This window comes from Drosophila pseudoobscura, chromosome 2 (assembly GCF_009870125.1).
Source record: "Drosophila pseudoobscura strain MV-25-SWS-2005 chromosome 2, UCI_Dpse_MV25, whole genome shotgun sequence".
Lineage (NCBI taxonomy): Eukaryota > Metazoa > Arthropoda > Insecta > Diptera > Drosophilidae > Drosophila > Drosophila pseudoobscura.
In genome coordinates this window covers 31,052,282-31,077,812 of record NC_046679.1, presented here as the reverse complement: position 1 = coordinate 31,077,812, position 25,531 = coordinate 31,052,282, and the positions used below count along the sequence as shown (strand labels likewise).

Sequence of the window (25,531 nt, the reverse complement as noted above, 5' to 3'; positions counted from 1 at the left end):
AATACTCGACGGAAGAAAGAATAACCAAGAATTAGTCGTCATAACCGGATCACAACAATGAGTCCCATTCCATGCACACATACCCTGGGGGAAATGGATGTTATAGGATTGTGAATATATTTGTCATCCCAGGCAAAAACAATTTATTTTCAATATATTTTAATATTATTCAATATTATTTAATATTATTTTCAATATTTCAACGATATTTTAAAGCTTATTGTCTTCTTGTAGGGACCAAGAATAGGTATCAGGATTGAGATATGTATACAAAACACTCATCATATACATGAATATGTCTAAAAAATGTCATTTTGAGAAAAGGTCTTTATTAGTTACGTTTTATCTTCATATCAATTTTAATACTTTCATATAAAATTAACAAAATAGGGTATACAAAGGTCTATACTACGGCTTACACGCAATACAGCGACTCTTTTTTTGTTGAACTTTTTCGTTCAAACCTTTTTTACAATAAATACAATAAAAGCAAGGATTAAAAACTATCCAATCTTGAAGCAAATTTATTCATCAACGGCCTAAAATTATGTGGGCAGAACTAAGGGTTTTAGTTAGCCAGAATTATTCAATGGAATATCAAAATTGAGCAATTTCCATTTTCGTTTGTTTTGATTGACCTATTTCGCTACTTGTTATACCCGATACTCAAAATGAGTATTAGGGTATATTAGATTTGTGGTAAAAGTGTATGTGTGTAACGTCCAGAAGGAATCGTTTCCGACCCCATAAAGTATATATATGTATTCTTGATCAGCATCAATAGCCGAGTCGATTGAGCCATGTCTGTCTGTCCGTCCGTCCGTCTATCCGTCTGTCCGTCCCCTTCAGCGCCTAATGCTCAAAGACTATAAGAGCTAGAGCAACGATGTTTTGGATCTAGACTTCTGTGATATGTCACTGCTCCAAAAATATTTCAAAACTGTGCCCCGCCCACTTCCGCCCCCACAAAGGGCGAAAATCTGTGGCATCCACATTTTCGACAATACGAGAAAACTAAAAGAGCAGGATCGTAGAAGATGACTATATCTTCTAGAGTGCAAAATCTGAACCAGATCGTATAATTATTACAGCCAGAATCATGAAAACAATTTCACTCTTTCTCGCTCTGTCTCACTCTAACACACAGGTTTCATGGTCGGTTTTGCCAATTGCAAAATATGAGTTCAAGGATCTCAGAACCCATAAGAGCTAGAGCAACCAAATTTGGTATCCACACTCCTGTGATATCGGACCTTGACCGTTTTGTGTCAAAATTTCGCCACACCCCCTTCCGCCCCCGCAAAGGACGAAAATCTGAGGCAACCACAAATCTCAGAGACTATTAAGGCTAGAGTAACCAAATTTGGTACACACACTCCTTTAAGATGTCACTATAAAACGTATATCTCAGAATTTCGCCCCACCCCCATCCGCCCCCACAAAGGACGAAAATCTGTTGCATCCACAATATTGCAGATTCGAGAAAACTAAAAACGCAGAATCATAGAGAATGACTATATCTATCCGGTTGCTGAATTTGGATCACATCAGATAATTTTTGTAGCCAAAAGGAACAAATCAATTTGCATTGGCTACGCAGCGCCCGACGTCACGCACAGACTGATTTTCTGTCTCTCTCGCACGCATTCTTTGTCGTGTCGTTTAATATTAGCGGCGTCTGCCGGAGGAGAGCCATACTGACTTAGTATCGGGTATAACTGTAGAGTTGCGGTGTCCGCAGCAACTCACCACGTTCCCCCTCGTTTTTTGTTTGACTTACAGTCAGCACAACATTTATTCGGACACTCGTCTATGTCAACTTTCTTTATAAATAACTTGAAAAGTATTTAAGTTTGACAAAAAATTTTTATTTCATTATGAACATGGATATTATTACTACTAATTTCAAAACTAAAAACAAAAAAAAACTTCTTTGGCGTATCAAAAAAAATTAAAAGTATCAAAAAAGCCACTTTTTTACGCACAACAATTATTCGGACACTTTATATTTTGTACGAAAAAAACTTATTGTCCCCAATTTTTTCTGATTTAAATATTTGGTGGGGCCGCCCTTAGCTTTAATAACAGCTTTTAGACGTCGGGGCATACTTTTTACCAAATGATTGGTTTCATTTGGATCAATTTTCTCAAATTTCGTCATCAGACCCGTTTTAAGGATTTCCTTGGAGGAAATTTTATGTTTCCTAATTTTTTTTTCTAGCAAATCCCAAACATGCTCTATGGCGTTCAGATCTGGTGACTACGGCGGCGTTTTTAACTGCTTGCACTGATACAACAGCCATTCTTGGACCAAAAACGAGGTATTTTTGGGGTCATTGTCTTGTTGAAACAAGAAATGCATCGCTTTAAGACCCAATTTTTCGACACTCGCCATTGAATTGTCAGTCAAAATTTTCTTGTAGATGTGTTAGTCCATCTTCGTCTCAATAAACACCATTTTACCAGGTCCAGCTGCTGCCATACACCCCCAAACCATTACATTTCCATCGCCATGCTTCACTTCATTTCCGATGTGAACAAAAAAAAAAGATTGGAGTTCGCAAAACTTCACTTAAATAAGCCAGATTCCTTTTTGGAGAGTGTTATATTTAATGAGGAGTCTAAATATAATATATTCGGACATGATGGACCATCCAAAGTATGGAGAAAGGATAATCAAGCCATGAAAGAGAAAGACCTCATCCCAACAGTGAAGCATGGCGGTGGAAATGTAATGGTTTGGGGGTGTATAGCAGCAGCTGGACCTGGGCAAATGGTGTTTATTGAGACCAAGATGGACAAACACATCTACAAGAAAATTTTGACTGACAATTCAATGGCGAGTGTCGAAAAATTGGGTCTTAAAGCGATGCATTTCTTGTTTCAAAAAGACAATGACCCCAAAAATACCTCGTTTTTGGTCCAAGAATGGCTGTTGTACCAGTGCAAGCAGTTAAAAACGCCGCCGTAGTCACCAGATCTGAACGCCATAGAGCATGTTTGGGATTTGCTAGAAAAAAAAATTAGGAAACATAAAATTTCCTCCAAGGAAATCCTTAAAACGGGTCTGATGACGAAATTTGAGAAAATTGATCCAAATGAAACCAATCATTTGGTAAAAAGTATGCCCCGACGTCTAAAAGCTGTTATTAAAGCTAAGGGCGGCCCCACCAAATATTTAAATCAGAAAAAATTGGGGACAATAAGTTTTTTTCGTACAAAATATAAAGTGTCCGAATAATTGTTGTGCGTAAAAAAGTGGCTTTTTTGATACTTTTAATTTTTTTTGATACGCCAAAGAAGTTTTTTTTGTTTTTAGTTTTGAAATTAGTAGTAATAATATCCATGTTCATAATGAAATAAAAATTTTTTGTCAAACTTAAATACTTTTCAAGTTATTTATAAAGAAAGTTGACATAGACGAGTGTCCGAATAAATGTTGTGCTGACTGTATTTCGCTAAAACCACTTTTTACGCAAAATTCAATAAAAGCAAGTATTAAAAATACACCAGTTAAATAGAAAATTGATTCATTAATCGGATAAAATTATGTGGACAGAACTAAGGGTTTTATTTTGGCAGCATTATTCAACGCAATAAAGAAATTGAGAAATCGGAACGATTTTTCTCTTAAGTTTTATTACGTTTCATTTGTTTGACCTTCTTCGCTAAAACCTTTTTAGACTAAATCCAAGAAAAGCAAACATTTAAAATAAGCCAGTCAAGTAGAAAATTAATTCAATTATTGTATAAAATTATGTGGGCCTGGCTAAATGTGCTATATAGCTGGTAATATTCCACGGAATATCCAAATTGTGGAATGTGATTTTTCATCATGGACAGAAACGATTAACCCGTTGTCGACCACAGGGATTATAAATATTTCCACAAAAGTTATGAATCTTGAAGAATTTTAGTGCAGTTCAGGTGAAAGATATCGTTATTTTGTTTGTTAATAAAGAGGAAAGATAAGACGGATATACAAGGAAAATGTACAAAAACGACTTTATTTCGCGGCTTAGCTTGAACTACTTGAATAGAGAGAATACTTTAAAGACTTTATTTCGCGGGTTAGCTCGAACTACTTGAATAGAGAGAATTGAATACTTTAATTAGAGAGGGCTAAGTTGGGTTAAGTTGGTTGTTCATTACACATCTTATCGATAAGTCGTAATCGGAATAAGTCAATCCCCGATATCGAAACATGGCGAATGGAAGTAATTTAAGTGAATGTGAAATGGAAATAAAATGCGTGAATTAAGCCCCTGCAAGTGCTGGAAGTGTTTAGAAATTGAAATGAAATAAATGGGCATGAAAATATGCCAGAGTTATACAACAAAAACTAATTGCAAGTGCAAAAAAAACGCAAATATTGTACACGGTCTTTCTCGTCCCCCTCTCTCTGCCCGTCTCTGTTCCCTTGATGATGTTGTGCAAAATGGGATTCTACGTTTTAGTTTGTAGCGTGTTGTTTTTACTTGCCAGCGGCTCGATTGCATCAGCTAAGGCCGCCGACTCGGCAGAAGTTGTGAGTGGCAGCAGCAGCAGCAGCGTTGAAGAAAAGACGGTAAGAGGCGGGCAGTCAGCCAGCCAGCCGGGTGGTTTTCAGTGCGTTCACGCATGTCCCACAAATGTCAATTAATATTTCATCAAATTGTGTGTTATGTTGGTCATCATTTGAGGTTTTTAACATACTTTCTGCAGGACTGCACGGACCTGGCCCGCGATGAGGAGGCCCTGATGGTGTTCTCCACTTTGGGTGGCGGTCTCACGGCCATCGATCCGATTACAAGTGAAATACGCTGGACAATAGCAGATGGTAATTACCCGCACAACGCAGACCATACTCATTCCACATTCCCATTCCATCCACATGAAGGCGAAACCCCGACCGGCTCTCATTCCCCATTCCACGTCCACATGAAAGCCAAAGCCGCATGCCCCGTGCTCTATATTTTAGTTGTGGTTGCTTCCCAAAACTTTTTACCCCATTTATGGAGCGTGCCACTGTGTGTGAGACATGAGACATATGCCCCCATATGCCACACCACACCGGCGTACTCCTTCCAAGACTTTCCATGCAAATGCAAATGCACTTTGGAATGCAATCTGTGCGAAATTCTGTGAAACATAAACATGCGTTTTGATGAGCTCATCGGTAGCCACTGCCGTGACATCCGTAACAACACAAACAGATGGTGAAACGCTAGAAAGAAAGATGTATAGTACGTTTCCTTCTCTATAATTTTCCCTCCTCTCATGCTATGTTCTCTTTGCGTTGTGCCCTGATAAGAGGTCTCACGTATATACGCAATCTAGACAGCCACACAATTCCTTTCAATTAAGTTGCCTTCGCGATATCACCAGTTGCTTATACTCTACACCCCATTTTGTGGGTGTTTTTAGACTTTGGAGCGATTTGTCAGACAATTTGAATTATTTATCAGGCGTGACGTTGCGATTTTTAATGGTCTACAGGTTATAATTGTTGTTATAATCTGCCGGTCAAGCTCTAGAATCTAGAATTTACTAGTAAATATACTCGTTTGGGGTGCTTAAAGCATGTTACAGAATTAGCAAAACAATGGAAATGTGATTCATCGTCTCGAAGGTTAAAGAAATGGAACACAAATAGTGGGATATGCAAATCGTTTAGACAGGTGTTTATTGGTCAATGAAAGACATACTTAGGTTAGGTTAGGTTGAGGCGGCTGCCGGGCTCGCTCGGAACCCGTCACATTTAGGCCGGTTTCAGCCCGTTTTGATACCGCATAGGATCATTTCCTTCCTGCGTTGTGAGACTTCCTGTCAGCAATTATCCCATCCAGATGCTCTCACAAAGTTCGCTATCCTCCTGGGACATAGTTTGGACATCTCTGAGATGTCGTGTAGAAAGGCTGCGCCCAGGTGCTGTAGCCTTCTTCTGCTGAGAGCTGGGCAGGAGCAGAACAGATGTTCCACTGTCTCCTCCTCTTCCTCGTCTCTACAGCTGCGACAAAGACGTACTTACTTACAATTAGAACTGCTATATTATTGATTTTTTTTGTGTCATAGAAGCCATTTGAAACAAGGCTTTTTATCCAATTAAGGCACTGATTATCATTTGTAAATAAATTAACTGTAGTTAGAGGAAGATGACACTAGTGTCAGATTTCTTATGCCAGGGCTGTCTTGTTGGGCTTATCGATAATTCAATTTGAATTTGAATTCAAAAAGAGCATTCGAAATTCGACTTTCTTTAAACCCTAGATGTCTCTTTTTATGTTGTTTTGGTTCGCAGCTCTCTTAGTTTTCCTATTAATAGTACTCTTGGGATTTCTTTTGCGATAGCTGTGCTAACATTTTCAATTAATAATGCTCTCAAAACGCATTTTGCTAGTCTCCAAATAGTATATAATGCTTCAGTTATGCCTCCCAATAATTCCCCAGATAATAATTTCAATCCTCCTAGCACATGTGTTTTGGTTTTTGAGAAACACAAAAAAAAAAGAATCCACGCCCCGTAAAGATTGTTTTATGCGATAACTTGGTTTCGGATGAACGTCTGTATAATTAGAAATTTTCAATGCTTGTCGCATGTATTCGGGGAACTGCAATCATCAACACAGGCGAAAAAAACATATGGACCACAGGCCTGGCCTGACCTGAGGTTTTCAAAGTAAAATATACATCCGTAAAATATAGTATATTTTTCGTGTGCACTCGTATGAGATTCATTGAAGCCATTAATTTGTTTGTGGGACGATACACAATAATTACTACGATTTGCCCAGGCATAACATAACATAACAGATCTATATTTCTGATATATGAATAGGGCGGGATGGGATACTTTTTATTCTTTCAATATTACCTCATCACATGTCGGCGGAAACTTGTTTTTGGTGTCTTCATAGCGGTGGAAGTTAATTAGAATCTATATGCTAATGAAAGTGCGGCCCGGCGGCCCAGAGTGGGTTAAATGACCTGCCCCAGAAATTGATTGTATTAGTAAATATATCCCTCTTTTAGCACAGCCATGTGCCTTGGGTGTGGGGTGCTGATAAGAACTCTCCGTAGGGAGAGATATTATGGAGTGCCTGGAAGCGCGTGGGACTTTGGTAATATATCAATTTTTGGTTCCCTCTGACTCTGACTCCGACTCTGTTTATCGCTTCCACCCAGTCCCCATGCTTTAGCCATTTGCATTTGTCGCTCAAGTCGTTATTTGTTCGTTATTCTGCGATAACAGAAATTGCCAACAGGTTGGTTGCCGGGGGGTAATCATATATCATATAGTATGTAGAAGAAACAAAGATCTGCCAGAAGAATGCATGGGTTGTTTAACCAACTGTTCTATGGCTTAAATTACTCTCGCGGGGTATTTATTTTCGTTCAAGGAAAATAAAATACAATGTATTCTGTTGAATGAATAGGTTTTCTGATTTTCAGTGGAAAGGGTTTGTAAATGTGGCTCCAAATGTTTATGGCTAGTGTTCGTTGCCAACAGACGATCATAATATTGATTACACCTTCCCCTAGCCTCATTCGCGTGTTTAAATTTGTATAGAATAAATAAGATAAGGGCTATCTGGAATCAATTTTATACAGATTTTATTACATTTCAAGCTCTAGAGATTGTAAACTGGGTTGATAACTCACATGAAAGCTACACCAATTTGAAGGTACGACAGAAAAGAGTTTAACTTTTTTTATAAATGCCTTTAATGCATTCGAAAATGTATGAAAGATAGTCGATTCGAGGCTATGAAGATTATGATTCCCCCTTTTGCCAAAGAAATGAAGATACGTCTTATCTTCAAGTATTTTAAATGGGAATTTATGAGAAGCTTACTTTGTTACTACTTGAGCTGCTTTTCCTTTCATACTGCTTGTTGGACTACCTTAATTGAACTGCTTGATATGTCATCGATAATTCACTGAATCGATTAATCAATATTTAAATTTGAAATCATTGATGAATCATTAATAATCACGCAAATACCTCCACCCTCCTCCATTTCAGATCCCCCCATTGTAGCCGAGCCGCAGGAGAACCTCCAAGTGCCACACTTTCTGCCAGATCCACGAGATGGCAGCATCTATCAGCTGGGGCAGATGGGCAGCCTCAAGAAGCTGCCTTACACCATACCCCAACTGGTGGCCAATGCACCGTGTCGCTCCTCGGACGGGATACTGTACTCCGGGAAGAAGAGCGACACCTGGTACATGGTGGACCCGAAGACAGGCAGACGCGAGAAGGTCATGGGCTTTGGGGATGCCACAATGGATGGCAAGGAGGGCGAACAGATTGGCTGGGCCACCTCGCGGGCCATTTATTTGGGCAGAACACAGTACACAGTGATGATGTTCGATAGCTTGGCCAAGGACAAGAATGCCAAGCCATGGAATATAACATTTTATGACTACAATGCGCTGAGTGCGCCACCAGAATTGGTCAAGGAATATGGTAAATAGGAGAAAGAATCTTCAGTTGCATTTCCCTGGCTAATACATTTTTGGTTTCCGCAGAATACATCCACTTGACGACCACCACCAATGGACAGATCGTGACCCTAGATCGCAAACATGGGAAATTCTTGTGGCAGCGAGATCTGAGCAGTCCCGTAGTGGCTGCCTTCCTGCTGGGGCCCGATGGGCTGCTCAGTGTGCCTTTTACCACGCTCTCGGATGAGGCCTATCAGGCGATACTCGAGGAATCCAAAACAGGGAATGTAAACACCGTGAAACTATTGTAAGTCGGAGGTTAGACCATTTCCTTGACAACTTTCCTAATGAGTCTATAATCTTTCAGTCAATCGTTGTATGTGGGCGAGCACCAGAGCGGTTTGTATGCCATTCCCTCGCTGGTGGACAAGAATACGGCCAGAATATCGACCACACCACCCGTAAAACTCCTCGATGGACCCGTTGGGGAGCAAAATACCAACAAGGAAACGGATCCCAAGACCGTTTACATCAATGATGTGCTGCGCGAGCACTCGGGCATCATGTTGGGCCACTATAACATGCCCAATGAAGCGAATGCCAATCTGCAGCTATCTCCCACGCCAGCGGGTGGCAAAGATGTCCAGAGTCTGGCGACTATCGACAACTATAATGATGGCTATGGGCTGTTGGCCAACAATGAGAAGAATGCCGCTGATATTGGCGTGCAAACGGATCCGGAACTGGTGGAGATTGGCATTAATCAGCGGACAAACAGCAATACCATCAATCGGACAAAGACCATCATCCTGCAGAACAGCAACAAGGTTCAGGCCTTCATCAATGAGTGGTTCATGGAACATCCAAGCGGAAAGGTCCATCAGATACTGATTGTGATCGTTCTGGGTATGATTGCCTTGTTCTGGTACACCTGCAGCACTATGCGGGAGCTGCAGAAGCAGAGCGAAAATGGATCCAAAACGCTGGCCATGACTGCGGATGGCATAAACGGAAGCGGCAGCAAGGGGAGCAATGGCAGCAACATCAGTGCCGAGGATCTGGTTGATCTGGGCAATGGCCAGGTGCGTGTCGGAAAGATTAGCTTCAATTCCAACGAAGTACTGGGCAAGGGCTGCGAGGGCACTTTCGTCTTCAAGGGGTCTTTCGAGGAGAGGTCTGTGGCCGTCAAGCGACTCCTTCCCGAATGCTTCACCTTTGCGGATCGCGAAGTGGCGCTGCTACGCGAATCGGATGCCCATGAGAATGTTGTACGCTATTTCTGCACCGAGCAGGATCGTCAGTTCCGCTACATAGCCGTGGAGCTGTGTGCCGCCACGCTGCAGGACTACACCGAAGGCGATCGTTCGGTGGAGCTGCAGAATCACATTGATGTGTGGCAGGTTCTGGGACAAGCAGCCTCCGGATTGAGTCATCTGCATTCCCTGGACATTGTCCATCGTGATATCAAGCCACAGAATGTTCTGATCTCCCTGCCCGATGCCAGGGGCAAGGTACGAGTGATGATCTCTGATTTTGGTTTGTGCAAAAAGTTGAATTTTGGAAAGACAAGCTTCTCCCGTCGGTCGGGCGTTACGGGAACAGATGGTTGGATAGCTCCCGAAATGATGAGGGCACAACGAACGGTACGTCCGTCTGCAGATCTTCCTTTGGGATCTCTTTTAAAGTGCTTTTTCTGTTACAGACCACTGCTGTGGATATCTTCTCGCTGGGCTGCGTCTACTATTATGTCCTGAGTGGGGGACATCATGCCTTTGGAGACAATCTAAAGCGCCAGGCAAACATACTCTCGCATGAGTACAATCTGTCGAAGCTGCGTTCCGATGATGACAGCGACAATAGCAAGACTGTAAGCAGAAAAATGCCTGCCTTCAAGCGTTCTCTTCATTAATTTTCTCTTCCTTTCTTGTAGGTTCTGGCTGAACAACTGATTTCCGACATGATACACAAGGATGCCCAGTCGCGTCCTCCCGCACGCTGTATAGGCAATCATCCTTTGTTTTGGGATGAGCCCAAAATGCTCTCCTTCCTGCAGGACGTGAGCGATCGTGTGGAGAAACTGCAGTTCCATACCGAGCCCCTCAAATCGCTGGAGAAGAATGGCCGGATTGTGGTCTTGGACGATTGGAATGAGCATTTGGATCCCATGATCACCGATGACCTGCGAAAGTATCGCGGGTATATGGGCGCCAGTGTGAGAGATCTGTTGAGGGCGCTGCGCAACAAGAAGCATCACTATCATGAGCTGACGCCAGCGGCCCAGGAGATGCTCGGTTGCATACCGCACGAGTTCACCAACTACTGGGTGGAACGCTTCCCGCAGCTCATCTCGCACGCGTATCACGCCTTCAGTATTTGCTCGAACGAGCCCATCTTCAAGCCTTACTACAGTGCTGGCTATCATTTTTCGCGTCCCTGGTACTTTGAGGCCGACGATGCGCTCTTTCCCCTGCTGATGCGGGATCCCAAGCCACTGCCGAAGATTGGCAGCCCCAAGAAGACGCCTCCATCCACGGCCAGTCAGCAGCTGCAGCAGCAGTTGAAGCTGCGCAAGGGTTCGTATAATTTCCGCAAAGCCAGCGATGAGCTGCCCATCGCGGGAGTCGGTCTGCAGCGGAACCTAGAGCTGGACGCCAGCCACCAGCCCCTGGCGCTGGAGGGTGATCCCAAGCGGGATGTGTTTGCCAATTTCAAGTTCCGTCGCTCGAAGGCGTCCGCTAATCGCAGCACCTACAAGGACACGCAGGAGAAGGAGAAGTACGTGAGCTGGACTTTGCCGCCCACAACGCAGGACTAGGATACACACAGATTCATCAATTATTTATGATTTAAATGCAATCATATATTGATTCATTAATTTTATTAGTATATATTTTTAATAATATTTTTTGCAATTTGTGTATATGCTGCAAAAACTATTCCAAAACCAATTCCCAATAATTCAGTAGCAAAAACAATGTGCAATGATGGAAGGATATATATATATATTTTGTATACCAGAAAAAAGATAGATGATGTTAACAGAGCGGATAATGGTAATGATAACGATAACGATATAGGATCTATAGGGTGTAGTATCGTCGTCTGACGAATGCACGCAATTAAACTGTGATAATTTTTATTTTTCTGTTTTCGATATAGTGAAAAAATGATCTAGACAAATACCGAATTATATACTTAGATACTATATTTATGCATTAGTTAAGTGCTGTACCCCCTGCTGTACTTCCGGGCAGGACGTCCGTACCCTGACGAGCGGAATACCTAATTCTAAAAATCACCTTAGTATTAATTTTTGAGAGAAGTAAAAAGGATTGGAAAGAGACACATCTCTATGCGATTTTGAATTGAATGCATTTTCTAGGAAATCTTTAAGGCTTAATCAAAATGAAAAACTAAATAAATATTTAATAAAAACATGAAAAAACAATTTATTATGCTATAACAAAGGGATTTCAACAACATTTTCTAGGCATTTTTCATAAATTTCATAAATAATTCGATGCATTAACAATGGTTTTTTAAATACATAGTTTCTATACAAGAGATTTTGATTCTTTAGAAGAAAAGCAATATTCGCAACTAGAATTTTTGTTTTGTTTCACTTTGGCGTAGATTGATTCCTCCCTCCCTCGAGTGGCATTGCCGCGATCCAGCCTTAGTTGGAGGACTTCATTAGGGTCTTCATCTCCTGGCGCACACAGAACCTGAAGGCATCCCAGCCCTCGGACTTGGCCACAGACTGTAAGGATTGATTTTGGATTAGTTAAAGTCCGGGAGGCGGTGATGGCTCACAAAAGAAAAGTGAAAATGGGGGAGACACACAAGTGATTGGGGGGCAGAGAAAAAGCAAGTGAAAAGCAAAGAATACTGTGGGTTTGGCGGCACCCACTAACCTCCGCATCGCCTTGGGGCTCGAGCGATTCAAGGGATACCTCTAGACGTTCGTCTAGATCGGGAACATCCTCTTGCTAAGGAAAAGAAAATATAAGAAGCTAAAAAACTATATAGATGGTCGCAAAAGGTACACAAATCAATGGAAATGTTGAAGATTTTAGTGAAAATAAAACATATTAACAAATTCCTTACATTTCGATGTTTTTTTCAGGAAACAAAACCAATAAAAATCAAATTTCTTGTGCAAATCAGAGTTTAATGATTGTATGGCCAATTTTGAAGTAAAAATTAATACTAAAATTAATATGAAATGTGCTTGCTTTTGTTAAGAGATTTTGAATTAACTAAGAAAAACATTAAGCTTAGAGCTAAAAACGCTTACAGGCAAAACGAAAGCACAATCAAATGAGTAACAAAAACAGTGAGATTAGAGAGAGAGCGCAGGACATTCGGTTATAAAATGATACAGCAACGAGCAACTAAACGAGTGATTTAATTAAGCTAATTAGTGCCAAAGCGCATCGCTGTCAATGAAGTAGTCCAAGTGCCGGCAGACGCGATGGCGCCAGGCCACAAATATGGGATAATCGGGCTCGTCATAGGCGTCCAGAGCCTCGTTGTAATCAAAGAAACGACCACTTACTTTGAAGCCGCGATGCAGGCGATCCTTCATGATGGCAATGAACTCCTTGTAGGACAACAGACCATCGCCATCTGCATCGAATATGGCAAAGACAGTGTCAATCAAATGCTGACTGAGGCTATAGCCCGTGCAGATTTTCACAGCGCGTGAGAATTCCTCTGAAAGAAGGGAGAATAGATTGGGTCTCTGCAGAGAGTAAAGGATATATAGACGCACCCTTCGAAATGGCCCGATCGGCCAGCGTATACATTCGCATGGCAATTGTAAAGTCATCCAAATTGTTGAGAAAATGACAAAAGTCACGGAAATCATGAAAGGTTATGCCCTTTTCATCTTTGACACGCTCCAGCAGTCGCTCCAGGAAGACATCGTACTCATCGGTGGCCAAATATGTGTACCGCAACAGAATCTTGGCAAAGTCCAGCTCACTGATGATGCTGTTGCCCTTGGAGAACTCATGGAACTCCAGTTCCAGCACCTCCGTTTGCAGATTGTCCATGAAGCGATAGAAATTGTCATAGTTGATGACGCCAGTGCCGCGTTTGCCGAAGAAATGCAGCTGCAAAGTGGTCGGAACCACATGACGGCGCTGCAGTCCCTCGCCGTCGTTGACATAGTTCTTCTAGGAATGATTAAAGGCAGAAAGGATTAGCAAAACTATGGGCTCTAACCCAGAACTTGTTAGTCACACTCTGGGGACGATCTCATGCTTGGGATTACCTCAATGGGTGGCACTTCATGCTCGAGCTCCGGGGACTCTTGCTCGCCGTGCTTCTCCTTCCAAGCGCCGCTGAAAATGCGCTCCATCTGGGATATGTACATGCCGGCATGGATAGTATGGATTTGTGTTGTGGGGTTTTTGGGTTTTAGAGAGAAGAAAAGTTAGGGGGGTTTATTTTTAGTGAGGATTATGTTTTGTGGTGGGAATTTTTGATAGTTTTGGGGTGGGGTATAAAAAACGATAAACGCAAAAGAACATTAAAACAAAAGTAACTTCAAAGGCAATACAAAAGGTATACTTAAGCAACAGCATATATGTACATATAGACATATGATCTATAATTTAATGTAACGTAACAACGAATATCAACAGAACGTAGCATAACACAACGTAAGCGGAGGACTTAGGCGACTTTGAGGCATATTTGGAGCCTGGTTTTTTTTGCTCTTGAAGCGAAGCCAACACAATTGTTTACGGATTTATTCTCCCACTTACAAGACCCTTCTTGGCCATGGGCATACGGCTATTCTGCATCTCTCTTTGCTCTTCATAGGACACTAAACGCGACAGCTAGCGATACGATTGGATTGGGAGGAGGAGGAGGATACACGTGAGGTTTAACAAATAAAACAAATTATATATCGGATAGAAAAATAAATGGAAATCATATCTTAATTGCAAGGTGTCTGAGTCTCTGACTGTCTGTTGGTGCTGCTTACATCCATTGCCCTAGGGCTGGCTTTAACGAATTTCCATTACTTCACAATTAATTCGTATTAAATGATAGACTTAAATTAAATTAAATGAAAGGAAACACAAACAATGCTTACAATTCTTTTGGTTTGGGGATCAATATTTTGATTCTCTTTAAAGGCGCCCGCCAAAATGGAAACTATCTAATGAATAAACGCATTATAAATTATAAGTAAATCATACGATAATCAATGGGAAATCAATAGAATGAACCCATGAATGGTAGGGGTAGCAGTCACCCACTATTTACCACTAGAAATTCTTCTTTGTCCACGCGCTGATTGCCGTCTGTGTCGAACATATTGAAGGCAATGCGAAAACCAGATTTGGGCTCTATAAAATTTAGATGTTAAAGTATATTAAATGGGATATTCTGAAGATTTAATCATGGATCGTCTTACTTGTCAGTATAGAGAGCAGGAAAAGGTATTCCGTGTAGGAGACAATGCCTGGAATTCAAAAGAAAAGTTTGTTATGAGAAAATGTGCATAAAAACCATCCGTTTTGGAGCTTAAAGAAATTTTCAAAGTAATGTATATATGCCATATAACTATAATCTAGATTTCTATACAATTTTAGCAACTTTCTATGATTTTATTTTATTACAGAAACTTTTTTCATGGCTTTAAGACATCTATCCCATACATTATTCCAGGTTTTTGCTCTATAAAGCTTTCAATAGAGGCAGAATCCTATCGATTCATATGGTCCTAGTCTCTTCTTAATTTGGAAGACCGTTCTATATGACTAAATTCTTGAATTTGATCGTTTTGATGGTCCTAAACAACAATTTCACATATTTCAAAGGTGACAAAGGTCACATTCAACGCTAGAGACTGTATATTTCGCAGAAACCTTAATTTAAATTTAATTTGAAGCTATTTAAGGCTTCCATCAAAACAAATTTATGGCGATTTTTATGTTCTTTGAGTTCTAAATATAATATTGATGTATTCAAGGCCTTAAGGCTCGCATTAGATCATCATTTGATGCAAACCATATATCCCTATTCTCTTTAAGCTCCAAAAAGACTCTACTGATGTCCTTTACCCTTATCTCTCAAATTGCGGAACAAACGCGTGGAGCCCTTCTTCAATGCAGGTGTATTTTCCTTGTATTTGTCCACCTCATCGCTGGACAGCTGTCGGCGCTTCAGACGTGCTATGAAAACAAAGTATAATTAGTAGAAAAATGCATTAAAAATATCGAAAAAATAGCACTCACGTCTGGGCTCTTGTTCTACCACCGACTCTAGGAAGTCCTGGGGCGTCATGTACAACTGATCGTCGAACTCCACGGAGGCAAATTTGATGAAGCGACGCTCCCGTGCTGTAAGCTTCACATTCTCCAGCTCGCTATCATCGCGCTGAAAAAAGAGTGGAAGATGGAACATTGAATCAGTGCTAAATCGAAAGGATTGTTAAAGGTAACTTGATATGCCATGCCTGGCCTGGCCTGTACTGGTGGGGGCATGGCATACTCTCGTATAATTGAAATAAATCAATGGAATGATTGGATCGCGCCACGAACACTGATATTTCCGCCGCTTGGTCACAAAGGCAGACCCAAAGTCGAGACAACAAAAGCTTTTGGGGGATCTGCTCCGAGATCTCTGAGGTCTGGGGTCTCCAATCTGGTGACGTTTTGATTAATGCCTGCCTGCCCCCAGTGGGAAGGCCTCCAACTGCTCTCAGAAATATTAATTTGATCCGGTTTTCGGATCGTACATGCACCGATCTTTTTGCATTTAAATTTAATTTGAATTTTGAATTTTTGACGATCGACTGGACAGGATTCCCACGTTGTGTGTTTGCGCCTTTGGGCAAATAAAGTGTCAAATTGATTTTGAGAACATCCTCATCCCAATAAATCTGACACTTAATGCCACCCACAAAACCGAAAAAAATAACGTGTAATCTAGACCCTGTCTCGTAGGGGGGCCCACAGGAATGACTCAATTGTATTTTATTTGTGGTGCAAAGACAACTCCCAGGCCATAACTCTACTCCTCCTGCCACAGACACTCATTCCGAACAAAGGCCAATTTGAATGTTAGACATGTGCATGCAGCAGCGGCAGCAGCCACGCCCACGCTTCAAGACCGAAAAAACCAAAGACCAAAACACCAAGAGGCCACAGATACAATTCTTCATAAAGCCAAAAGCTGACATCATTCGGCAGGCTGCAGTCGGTAGGAACAGTAGTTCAAAAGTCAAAGAAGTAGCCTTAGAAATTTACCAAACGGTGTAAGATATAGGACACCGATTCAGTAATTTTGTATCGATGCAAAATAAAGTATTCTGCAAAAACATTTGGGGGGGTTTTATTTGTAACTAAAAGAAGTAATTTATTAAATTTTTTCATTAAAAAAATATTTGAAAATAGCAGTTTCAACTCCCGCCAAAGAAGCTTCCACTCAAGGCAGGAAAGTCTCAAGAAAACATTTCTAGAATATGGCTTGAAAAATTAACAAAAAGATCATTTCTTTGAGAAAGAACTATGCGAAGAAAATAGCATATTTGTTGAGCACATAGTAATGATGCTCACATGAACATTTATTTGTGTGCTCGTTACTTAAATTCTGTTATTTTACAGATGTTAGAAAGAGATGATTTTTGAAACAATGCCTACGATGAAATGGTCCCTAATTAAATCTTTAACATTTTGAACCTCTTTTATCTGCAAACACTTTCTTCTAATATTTGCCTTATTTCTTTCCCAGCTTCTTGGTCAGATATCCGTGGCTTTGGATCCACTGTGTTGGTGGACCTGGTGGAGATCAGACAACAAGGAGAGGAGATTCGATATAGCTGCAGGCGCTGGTGGCTTTATAGGCAACAATTAAAACTCATTCATCATCATCAGGCGCAGTCGTCGGCGCAGTTGTCATAACACACATGTCAGGGCCAAAACCGAAACCAAAATCAAAACCAAAACCAAACTCCGGATTGAAGCTCAGGCCACGCCTGTGTCTGGCATTGGGTACATACATTTTGTGGGTGTATCAGATCCAGCAACCAGATCGATTGATAGAATAGATAAATTTGTCAGTAACTGGCATTCTGTCAGCATTTCGGTACAGCCTCCTGCAGGTGCGTGGGCGTATCCGTATCATAACTACTTTGCCACTTCATCATATCATATCATATATCTCCTTGTCGCTGCTGTTAATGCATTTTTCAAGGTGTGTGGCATGTTTTCGTACGAATTTGTGGCACTTACAATGTGGCATTATGGGTATTTGATCTTGAGATATCAACGATACGCAGAAAGATGGGGTGATCTGTCTGGAATTTGAAGATTCTGCCGACAAGCAAATTAAGATTTGGGTGGGTAATTTGATATTCCTTTAGGAAGGAAGCAATCAAGTCATTGTTGGACAAATCTATTGAAATATTCATTCATTCATTCATGAGGTGTTTGCCATCTTTTCACAGGAAATATCAATGGGATTTCCTCAAGCAACGATCACCATCAATAAAGGGCTTCCCCCACCTCCATTAACATGACTAATAATGACCATACAAAGTACTTTGGAATATAATCCTCTATCTCTCACCTACTTCCAAAAGCTCTGCTCTGATAAGCAATTGCTCAAAGACCAACCTCCACTCTTACCACCAATGTAAATATTAACATTTCACACCACAAATCGAGGAAATACTCGGGGGTCTTATCTACGGAGACACCCTCTGTAGGGCGGCACGCACCTGCAGTCAGCGTCTGTCTCCCCCCCCAGAGACAATGTCAACAGGTTGACAAATGACGTGCGGGTAAATGTTGCTGCTTTAAGGGGGCTTTTGTTTTTGGCAGAGGGTTCCCTTGGAACTCAATTAGTTTACCAATATTTGGCCCGAAAATTAGCATACATCTTTTGTATGATCAAAAGAGGCATATAAATCGGAACCAGCATGATCGGAACACTATATCATATAGCTGCCATACAAAAGATCCACCTGTTAGGGTATTAAAAGGTTCGACTCCCAAAAAGCCACCCCTCCTCCCTAGCTATTGTTGTTTCATTGAACTTGGACACGCACCGACATGAATAACAAAAACGACAACAAAAATTACAACATCCAAGTGGAGTGGTGGAATGATAACGACCCTGAACCAAATTTCTGGGTTTTCCTACGTGTAAGCCCACGGAATCCATAGATCGAAAGGAACTTGACATTAAACAGCTAATTAAATCATTGATTGGCTAATTAAAGCCTAAATGAACTCGTAAAGATCGAAAATAGTGCAGCGAATGCCGCGAGCACAACAAACCACCTGAAAACAGCTGTTGGCTAACGTAACGAAACGAGCAACACAGTCGCAGCACAGCGTAACGTGGTAGTGCCCCAATCTAAAAATAGCTGCGCGAGTCTTTTTACGTCCAAAATTATTGACTTTTTTCCCAACAGGCACTCAACTTTTTTCCCTCTATTCTGTTGCGGTTTTTATGGACATATTTACCATGCGTTTCTTCAGGCTAACTGCATTCACGGTATTGTCCAGGGCACGGAGCTTTATGAATGCAATTACTGCCGCCACGGAAATTGCACTGCCGCCCAGCAGCGACAGCAAGCGATGCGTTCGTTTGCTAAATCCACTTGTGTTCACCGGTCCACTCGAGTACTTGGCATATCTGCACACTGTCACGCCCACATTTGTGCGTTGCGTGACTAGTGCGCCCGTTTTAACCGTTATTCTAGCGACTAAATTAGCCATTTTAGTCCGGGTCGAGGAAAAAAAACCGAAACAGTGACAAATAGAAAGACGTAACGTAAGCGCGGTTGGCTGGCCTACGTAGTAGGCAGAGGGTTGCCAGATGGCAGCACATGACTCAGAGTTGCATCTAGCCGGAGGGCAGATGGGCGCGGAATTTAAATTTCGGTAAGTGATAAGGGGAGTCTTTTTTTATTTGATGAAACATGAGCGGGATATTTTTAAGATTCAAAGAATAACCGCAAAAAGGAATATTTTTAAATTTATAGAACAAACAACAACAGCCAAATCGGAAATGAGTAAGATTTGGCGCCTATTTCGCAATACAAATCTGCATATTATACCCTTGACTGGTTCGCAGAAAATGGGACTACGTGCACAAGTCCACACAGAACCGCAGAAAGTACATGCCTCAATTCCAGAAGCAATTTAAAATTAAAAATCCTGGCAACGTCAATTGTTGCGGTTTTTCGCTTTTGACGTATTTTCCACTTTTCCAGAACCTCACCTTCAGATATTTTTGGCACAAAACTATTGTATTTTTGGTTATGTTTTATGGTGCATGACCAAAATGTTTGCCAATGACGCGTCCGGCCCGGGCTCTACGCAAACGAATGCGCGTCAAGAGGCCAAAGTCCCAGCGAATGAGTCACTTGGGGGATAAGAAATATGACAAAAATGCAACTAGAAATCAATAAAAATGTCGAAATATTTTATGGGGAAAAACAAACGACAATAAAATGATCTAACGACGAAAAAAAAAACCTGTTGCACCATCGAAAAATTCAACAGAAATGTTGTTTGTTCTTTGGAAAATATCAATTTCATTTGATCGGCGAAACCTTATACCCCCTACCCCCCCACTCCCTATCGCTATGTCTGTCTCTCAGGTGAATCCCCCTGATAGTTGACACTTTTTTTACTCTGAATGAACTCTTAATCTATCGCGGGTCGTCTGAGAGTCGCAGTCGAATCGATCTTGGCTCCAGCTTCCTCTCTGTTTCTCTCTCTCTCTCTCTCTCTCGGGTTTCGTTATGAGCTCGTAAATTATTTGTTTCAATTTTTTAACTGCAGCATTTCCAGAACCATTTCCTGCGAAAGTTGTAAAAGAAGTAACCCGGGACTCGGACTGAGGTCCGAGGCGCCACTCCAATCGATTCGAAAAAGCCTCCGAAAGATCCGTTTGCACACACATAAAAATTGTGTACGTTGACGCCTTTCCTTCCTCCGAGTTCTTGTAAATATCCTCCAGGCAAATACAATATTCGATATTTTGGTTGGTAATAAAGTTGTTTCAATTAGGGCTTCCCAAAAAAAAAAGATACACATATATATATATGTATATATTTGTATCTTGGTTCTGGTTTGGAAGCCAGCCCTCGAGGGCGTGGCTCCTCTTCTGTTTTTTTTTTACCAGTTAATTAGTGCTTTTTTCTGGAACTGGCAATGGTCTTTAGGCCCTGCGATTAGGTAATGTTTCAAGAGGAACACAATTTTGGGTTCGTTCGGAAATTCCTTTTGGGGTTTGCCGCATCATTTAACGGTACCACATGAAATTGATATACGAGGCTGACATTCAAAAAAAGATGAGAATCCGATTATTGATTTCATTGGAAATCGGTGTGTTCTGCTACAGAAGTATTCTGTGTAGATGATATCATTTTTTGAGATAAGTTCAATGTCAATCATTTGAGAGAAAGGGCCCACCTGTTGAGCGAAGTTCACTCGAAGTTCATTGAATTGTAATTAAACAAAAAATATATACAAAAAGTAATAAAAAAAAAGTCAAGAGCGAAGGAGGAGGGACCACACACAGGCGCTACAATAAATCTCATTGGCACATGCGGGGGGAATGAATATTGGTAGAACGAACTCTTGGATCTCTGATGCATCACCCTTCAAGAGAGAGAGGAAAAGGGTGCCAACTTCTTACCTAAGGATGGCTACCAAAACACACACAGAAAGACAGAGAGAGAGAGAGAGAGAGAGAGAGAGAGAGAGAGATAGAGAGATGGGAAGGAGAGACCGGTTTCTGGTTGATTTATGCCTTGCCCCTGGGTCATCATCATCATCATCCAGGGACCCATTCCCAGCCACAAATAGAAGCCGCTCCAATTACATCACTCAAAACTACAGTTAAGGTGGGACTGGAAATGGAAATGGAAGGAAAACACTCACTTCACACTGCAACTGGAACGTCGTTTGGCTGTCACATTAGGCCCCACTAATCAGACAGATAGCCAAGTTTATCGCCTGGACAAGATCTTCAAAGGATTACCCAGTCTAGACTCTGGAACTATGTGCTCCTTAACGGTTGTGCCGGTTTTTGGCCAACTTTATGACTGGAATACCAGTCGCACGAACAAGCATCCAGTCTCGCTCCGAAATGCTCTTTTGTTGTCTCTCGATTCGATCGTCTTTGATTAAGTTCTGATATCTTTTCGAAGGGGTAACCTTAGCCTCCGGTCCAGAGTTCTTTTTTGTTCAATTTTTATTAATTGTTATTGCCGAGAAGTTCCATAAATTTACGTAGAACAGAGACCGATAGATGGCCGGCCGTTCCACTGATTTTGTTAATAGCCCAGATATTGATATCGATTTCGTTGGCAGTCACCAGAATAATAAAAATTGCTCACATTTACGAGTAGTAGATTGTAGGATGAAAGGCGATCTATTGACTGAATCGCTGGTATGCCCCAACAGACACAATGAGTGATTGTGGGAGCACCACCACAGAAGAATGTTCAAAACCAAAAGACAAGAAGCTTTTCGAAATTTGAATTTCGTTAGATAAGATTTGGGAAAGTTGTGCCTTCAAATGAAGCAGAGGTGGTTTTTGGTTTAGATAAAAAGGTGTGGAGTGCATAGTCTTGAAGATAGAACAAGGAAGTTTGGTAGAAATGGGAATTTATATAGTATCTTGGCATACTTAAAGTTTCATCATGATTGAAGCATCTTTAGACTTGGAATAAGAACCCAATAACAGTAGAACCCAAGGTATTCTTCTAATAAAGTAGAGGTGGTTTTTGGTTTAGATAAAAAGTTGTGGAGTGCATAGTCTTGAAGATAGAACAAGGAAATTTGGTAGAAATGGGAATTTATATAGTATCTTGGCATACTTAAAGTTTCATCATGATTGAAGCATCTTTAGACTTGGAATAAGAACCCAATAACAGTAGAACCCAAGGTATTCTTCTAATAAAGTAGAGGTGGTTTTTGGTTTAGATAAAAAGTTGTGGAGTGCATAGTCTTGAAGATAGAACAAGGAAATTTGGTAGAAATGGGAATTTATATAGTATCTTGGCATACTTAAAGTTTCATCATGATTGAAGCATCTTTAGACTTGGAATAAGAACCCAATAACAGTAGAACCCAAGGTATTCTTCTAATAAAGTAGAGGTGGTTTTTGGTTTAGATAAAAAGTTGTGGAGTGCATAGTCTTGAAGATAGAACAAGGAAATTTGGTAGAAATGGGAATTTATATAGTATCTTGGCATACTTAAAGTTTCATCATGATTGAAGCATCTTTAGACTTGGAATAAGAACCCAATAACAGTAGAACCCAAGGTATTCTTCTATACATATATCCCTCATCTCCCTTTCCCTTATATTACTTTAAACTTTCCCATTTTAAGTGTATACTGCTGCAGGTAGCATAGCGTAAAAGCTGTGGCATCTACAACTTTAAAGATTTTTATCTGAAATTTGCTGAAATTATAGGTTTAGTCATTATCTAACTATTTATGAAAATTCATTACGATGGCATCATTATTAGAGCAAGAAAAGTTAACCTAATAAGTCATCTCTTCTCTCTTATTTCAGAATGGCCTTAGAGCCCAAAGAATTTCTCTAAATATAGTTGCAACATCTCTAATATTTCCCCACTTACATTATTCCATTTTCATTGCCTAGTTCAGGGTTCTGTTAGATTTTCAAGGTGCCCTTCGCCTTGGGGCATCCTCGAGATCATCAATTGCTCAACACACAACGAACAGTGCTCCAAAACCCAATTAAAATCAGGCAGCAAATTTATTAAATTGCCATCGATGGCTGCCAAATTAAAATGTCAACGGCTCCGCCAACAGACAGCCAGACAGACAGCCAGCCAGTGGTAGAGGGAGGGCGTCAGAAAAGTGTCATAAACTTGTTTGACAGATTTCTTTTGATTCACTGGAAACCCTCGCATAAATAAAGCTTGCAAATTTCGGGGCGTGGTCCCAAATGCATAAATATTTTGGCAAACCACAAATGAGATTCGATTCATTTGGCTGTCAACATCACCCGCACAGCAGCAGCAGCGCCAAAGGAATGCAGACCATAGCCAGAGCCAGATCCAGATCGAATCTTGGTTTGCAATCCATTGCATGTGCCGCACTCATAATTCTTTGGTGGAAGATGATGATGATGACATTTAAAATGGGGGAAAGGAGGCGCCAGAATGCGTCCAAGAACTGACTCATGGTATCATCTCTCTGTCTGTCTGGTGGAAAGCAGTAACTAAAGAGCTTGAAGCACCTGCCAACGGGTTCGCTCGTTCGGTGCTGGTGATACCATCTATCAGTTACATTTTTCTTTACGATCATTGCTGCAACACCTGGGGGCGTGAGGTGTTCAGTAAATTCAAATCAAAGTAGAGCCACTTCTGATGGGATTTATTGGGGAATAAACATCCATAAAGTTCTAAAAACTATTGCTCTCTGGGAGCTCCTCCAGGCGCAGCAAATACTCGATGAGGGCACTGTTCACAGCGGGTATCAGTTCATTGATATCGAGCAAATCCATGGCGGGTGACAGGTCAGGATAGGCATCTGAGATGACAGTATACGCCGCTTTGTAGATCTAAAAGCAGGAAGGGGTTTGCTCATCCAATTAGGGGAATATTTTATAGGCCTACCTTTCGGCACTTGTTTACAAAATTACGAATATAAACCATGACCTCTGCTCCCGGCTCACTCTCCTCTCTCTCCGGCGGAGAAAGCCGGCTAGAGAGAAAGTCCAGACTCGATTCCATGCTCAATGCCGGAAGATCGGGGGAGTATCGGCTCCACCAGCTGGCGCACTGTATCCCAATCACCTCGCGGGCATTCTCCACCAGGGTGCGCCGCCGGAGCAGCCGCAATCTCTTTTGCTGGTGCTGGACCTGGTCCAGAGCGGCGGTCAGACCCGGCAGACAGTCGTGCAGCTCGAAGCGGGAGTCGGCGGGCGTCAGCGTTGGCTGGATGTTAGCCTCGCAGAGCTGGCTACTGCGGTGCTGCTGCAGAATGTAGTCCGTGGAGGCCTCGAACTCGGAGAGCGATAGTGCGGAGCAGCTGGTAATGGAGTTGGTCTCCGAGCGATAGCCCCGGAAGACCCGCTGAGCGACACTCCAGTCCGCTCCGCCGCAACAACGATGGCTGCGATAATGCACCTTCGATCGGTGCTTTTTGCGACCACGTTGGCTGTGCATCTTTGAAGGTTTGTGGGGCTTTATGGGGCTGGTAGTGCTACGAAAAAAGGGGATATGATTGAAAGATCCTAAAGAGAGGATAGCATTTCGTACGTTTTACCAGAAAAGCAGCTTCGGATTCCATCGTAGATGCTCACCACAGCCAAGGCCATTTCGAGAGTGGCCATTTTTTTGTGGGGAGAAACTAATAATTTTTACTTGTCAAAACTCAGCGCCTGCTCTGATCCGCCGGATCCTGTGTGGGTTTGCCGGCAAATGCCAGCCCAAAAGTCTCGCAGTTGAAACCAAATTAAAGCCAATAACGGTAAGCAAAGCGGCAATAGCAGTCACCATAATAGTCACAAGGAAGCCGAACATTGCGGTTCATCCCGACTGAAAATTTTGCTATTCATTTTCCTAATAAAACAAAGAATAATTTTGAAATTTTGATTTATATCTGAGTTCCGACAGATCTCAGTCGGCGAAAACTCAAGGCCCACTGGGACACACATGTAATTTATGGCTCACATAATTAGCATTGCAGTCGACGAGTATATCAAAATATTTACGTATCAATTATTATGATTAGAGCGGACTGCCGCTGCCACAGAGACTACTTCCAGCATAATCGATCACTCAGTCGGCGGCTTTCTCATTACCGATATAGATAGAGCGGGAGATATAGATACAGATACGAATGGTTAATACTGATCTTAGGTTAAATCTAATCCGATTGGAGCACCAAGCGACCTGCTGGCGACAGCAACATTTCACTTTTGATCATTATTTGCATTTGCTTTAACCCCTTGGGATAGATCTACATATTTTCTTGAGTCATTTATTAACATCCAGACTTACATCTAATACAAAGTTGAGGGACAAATCTAGGAAGCAGCGTAGATATGGATACTATATAGAAGATTAGGTGAGGATG

The 25,531-nt window shown here is 41.5% G+C and overlaps 3 protein-coding genes across 17 annotated transcripts; 1 reads left to right on the top strand and 2 right to left on the bottom strand.

The window, feature by feature from the left end:
- The first annotated feature begins 4,157 nt into the window (after window positions 1-4,157).
- On the top strand, window positions 4,158-11,797 carry Ire1 (serine/threonine-protein kinase/endoribonuclease Ire1). Its single transcript, XM_001360015.4, has 7 exons — window positions 4,158-4,567; window positions 4,705-4,819; window positions 8,006-8,449; window positions 8,512-8,734; window positions 8,795-10,070; window positions 10,130-10,294; window positions 10,358-11,797. Exons 1-7 carry the CDS (start codon window positions 4,424-4,426, stop codon window positions 11,240-11,242), a joined length of 3,252 nt encoding a protein of 1,083 aa, XP_001360052.3. The 5' UTR covers window positions 4,158-4,423; the 3' UTR covers window positions 11,243-11,797.
- Window positions 11,798-12,039: 242 nt separating this feature from the next.
- MICU3 (Mitochondrial calcium uptake 3) lies at window positions 12,040-19,231 on the bottom strand. Of its 14 annotated transcripts, none has more exons than XM_015182937.2 (12): window positions 18,921-19,231; window positions 15,684-15,825; window positions 15,510-15,620; window positions 14,861-14,908; window positions 14,710-14,792; window positions 14,537-14,602; window positions 14,202-14,276; window positions 13,706-13,792; window positions 13,202-13,604; window positions 12,986-13,143; window positions 12,342-12,416; window positions 12,040-12,187 (listed from the first exon to the last, which is right to left on the bottom strand). In XM_015182937.2, exons 1-12 carry the CDS (start codon window positions 19,173-19,175, stop codon window positions 12,104-12,106), a joined length of 1,587 nt encoding a protein of 528 aa, XP_015038423.1. In that variant the 5' UTR covers window positions 19,176-19,231; the 3' UTR covers window positions 12,040-12,103. The 14 variants fall into 14 exon arrangements, with proteins under 14 accessions (XP_015038423.1, XP_001360051.4, XP_015038433.1 ...); XM_001360014.5 differs by having other exon boundaries at window positions 13,202-13,607; window positions 18,921-19,230; XM_015182947.2 differs by lacking the exon at window positions 18,921-19,231 and adding an exon at window positions 15,891-16,332 and having other exon boundaries at window positions 13,202-13,607.
- A 4,572-nt stretch (window positions 19,232-23,803) lies between these two features.
- LOC6898000 (uncharacterized) lies at window positions 23,804-25,092 on the bottom strand. 2 transcript variants are annotated; one of them, XM_015182936.2, is made up of 3 exons: window positions 24,719-25,092; window positions 24,067-24,655; window positions 23,804-24,011 (listed from the first exon to the last, which is right to left on the bottom strand). In XM_015182936.2, exons 2-3 carry the CDS (start codon window positions 24,616-24,618, stop codon window positions 23,853-23,855), a joined length of 711 nt encoding a protein of 236 aa, XP_015038422.2. In that variant the 5' UTR covers window positions 24,619-24,655; window positions 24,719-25,092; the 3' UTR covers window positions 23,804-23,852. The 2 variants fall into 2 exon arrangements, with proteins under 2 accessions (XP_015038422.2, XP_002138093.2); XM_002138057.3 differs by having other exon boundaries at window positions 24,712-25,090.
- Window positions 25,093-25,531: the final 439 nt, after the last annotated feature.

Excerpts from the sequence above, each read along its gene's own strand:
- Ire1 (XM_001360015.4), top strand. The coding sequence starts at position 4,424 with ATGATGTTGTGCAAAATGGGATTCTACGTTTTAGTTTGTAGCGTGTTG. Across the intron at positions 4,820-8,005 it reads ACGCTGGACAATAGCAGATG|ATCCCCCCATTGTAGCCGAG; the intron begins GTAATTACCCGC and ends CCTCCATTTCAG. Across the intron at positions 10,295-10,357 it reads ACAGCGACAATAGCAAGACT|GTTCTGGCTGAACAACTGAT; the intron begins GTAAGCAGAAAA and ends CCTTTCTTGTAG.
- MICU3 (XM_001360014.5), bottom strand. The coding sequence starts at position 19,175 with ATGGCTAATTTAGTCGCTAGAATAACGGTTAAAACGGGCGCACTAGTC. Across the intron at positions 14,603-14,709 it reads ACAAAGAAGAATTTCTAGTG|ATAGTTTCCATTTTGGCGGG; the intron begins GTAAATAGTGGG and ends TTTATTCATTAG. Across the intron at positions 13,793-14,201 it reads CCATGGCCAAGAAGGGTCTT|ATGGAGCGCATTTTCAGCGG; the intron begins GTAAGTGGGAGA and ends TACATATCCCAG.
- LOC6898000 (XM_002138057.3), bottom strand. The coding sequence starts at position 24,785 with ATGGCCACTCTCGAAATGGCCTTGGCTGTGGTGAGCATCTACGATGGA. Across the intron at positions 24,656-24,711 it reads AGCTGCTTTTCTGGTAAAAC|CACTACCAGCCCCATAAAGC; the intron begins GTACGAAATGCT and ends CTTTTTTCGTAG. Across the intron at positions 24,012-24,066 it reads TTGTAAACAAGTGCCGAAAG|ATCTACAAAGCGGCGTATAC; the intron begins GTAGGCCTATAA and ends TCCTGCTTTTAG.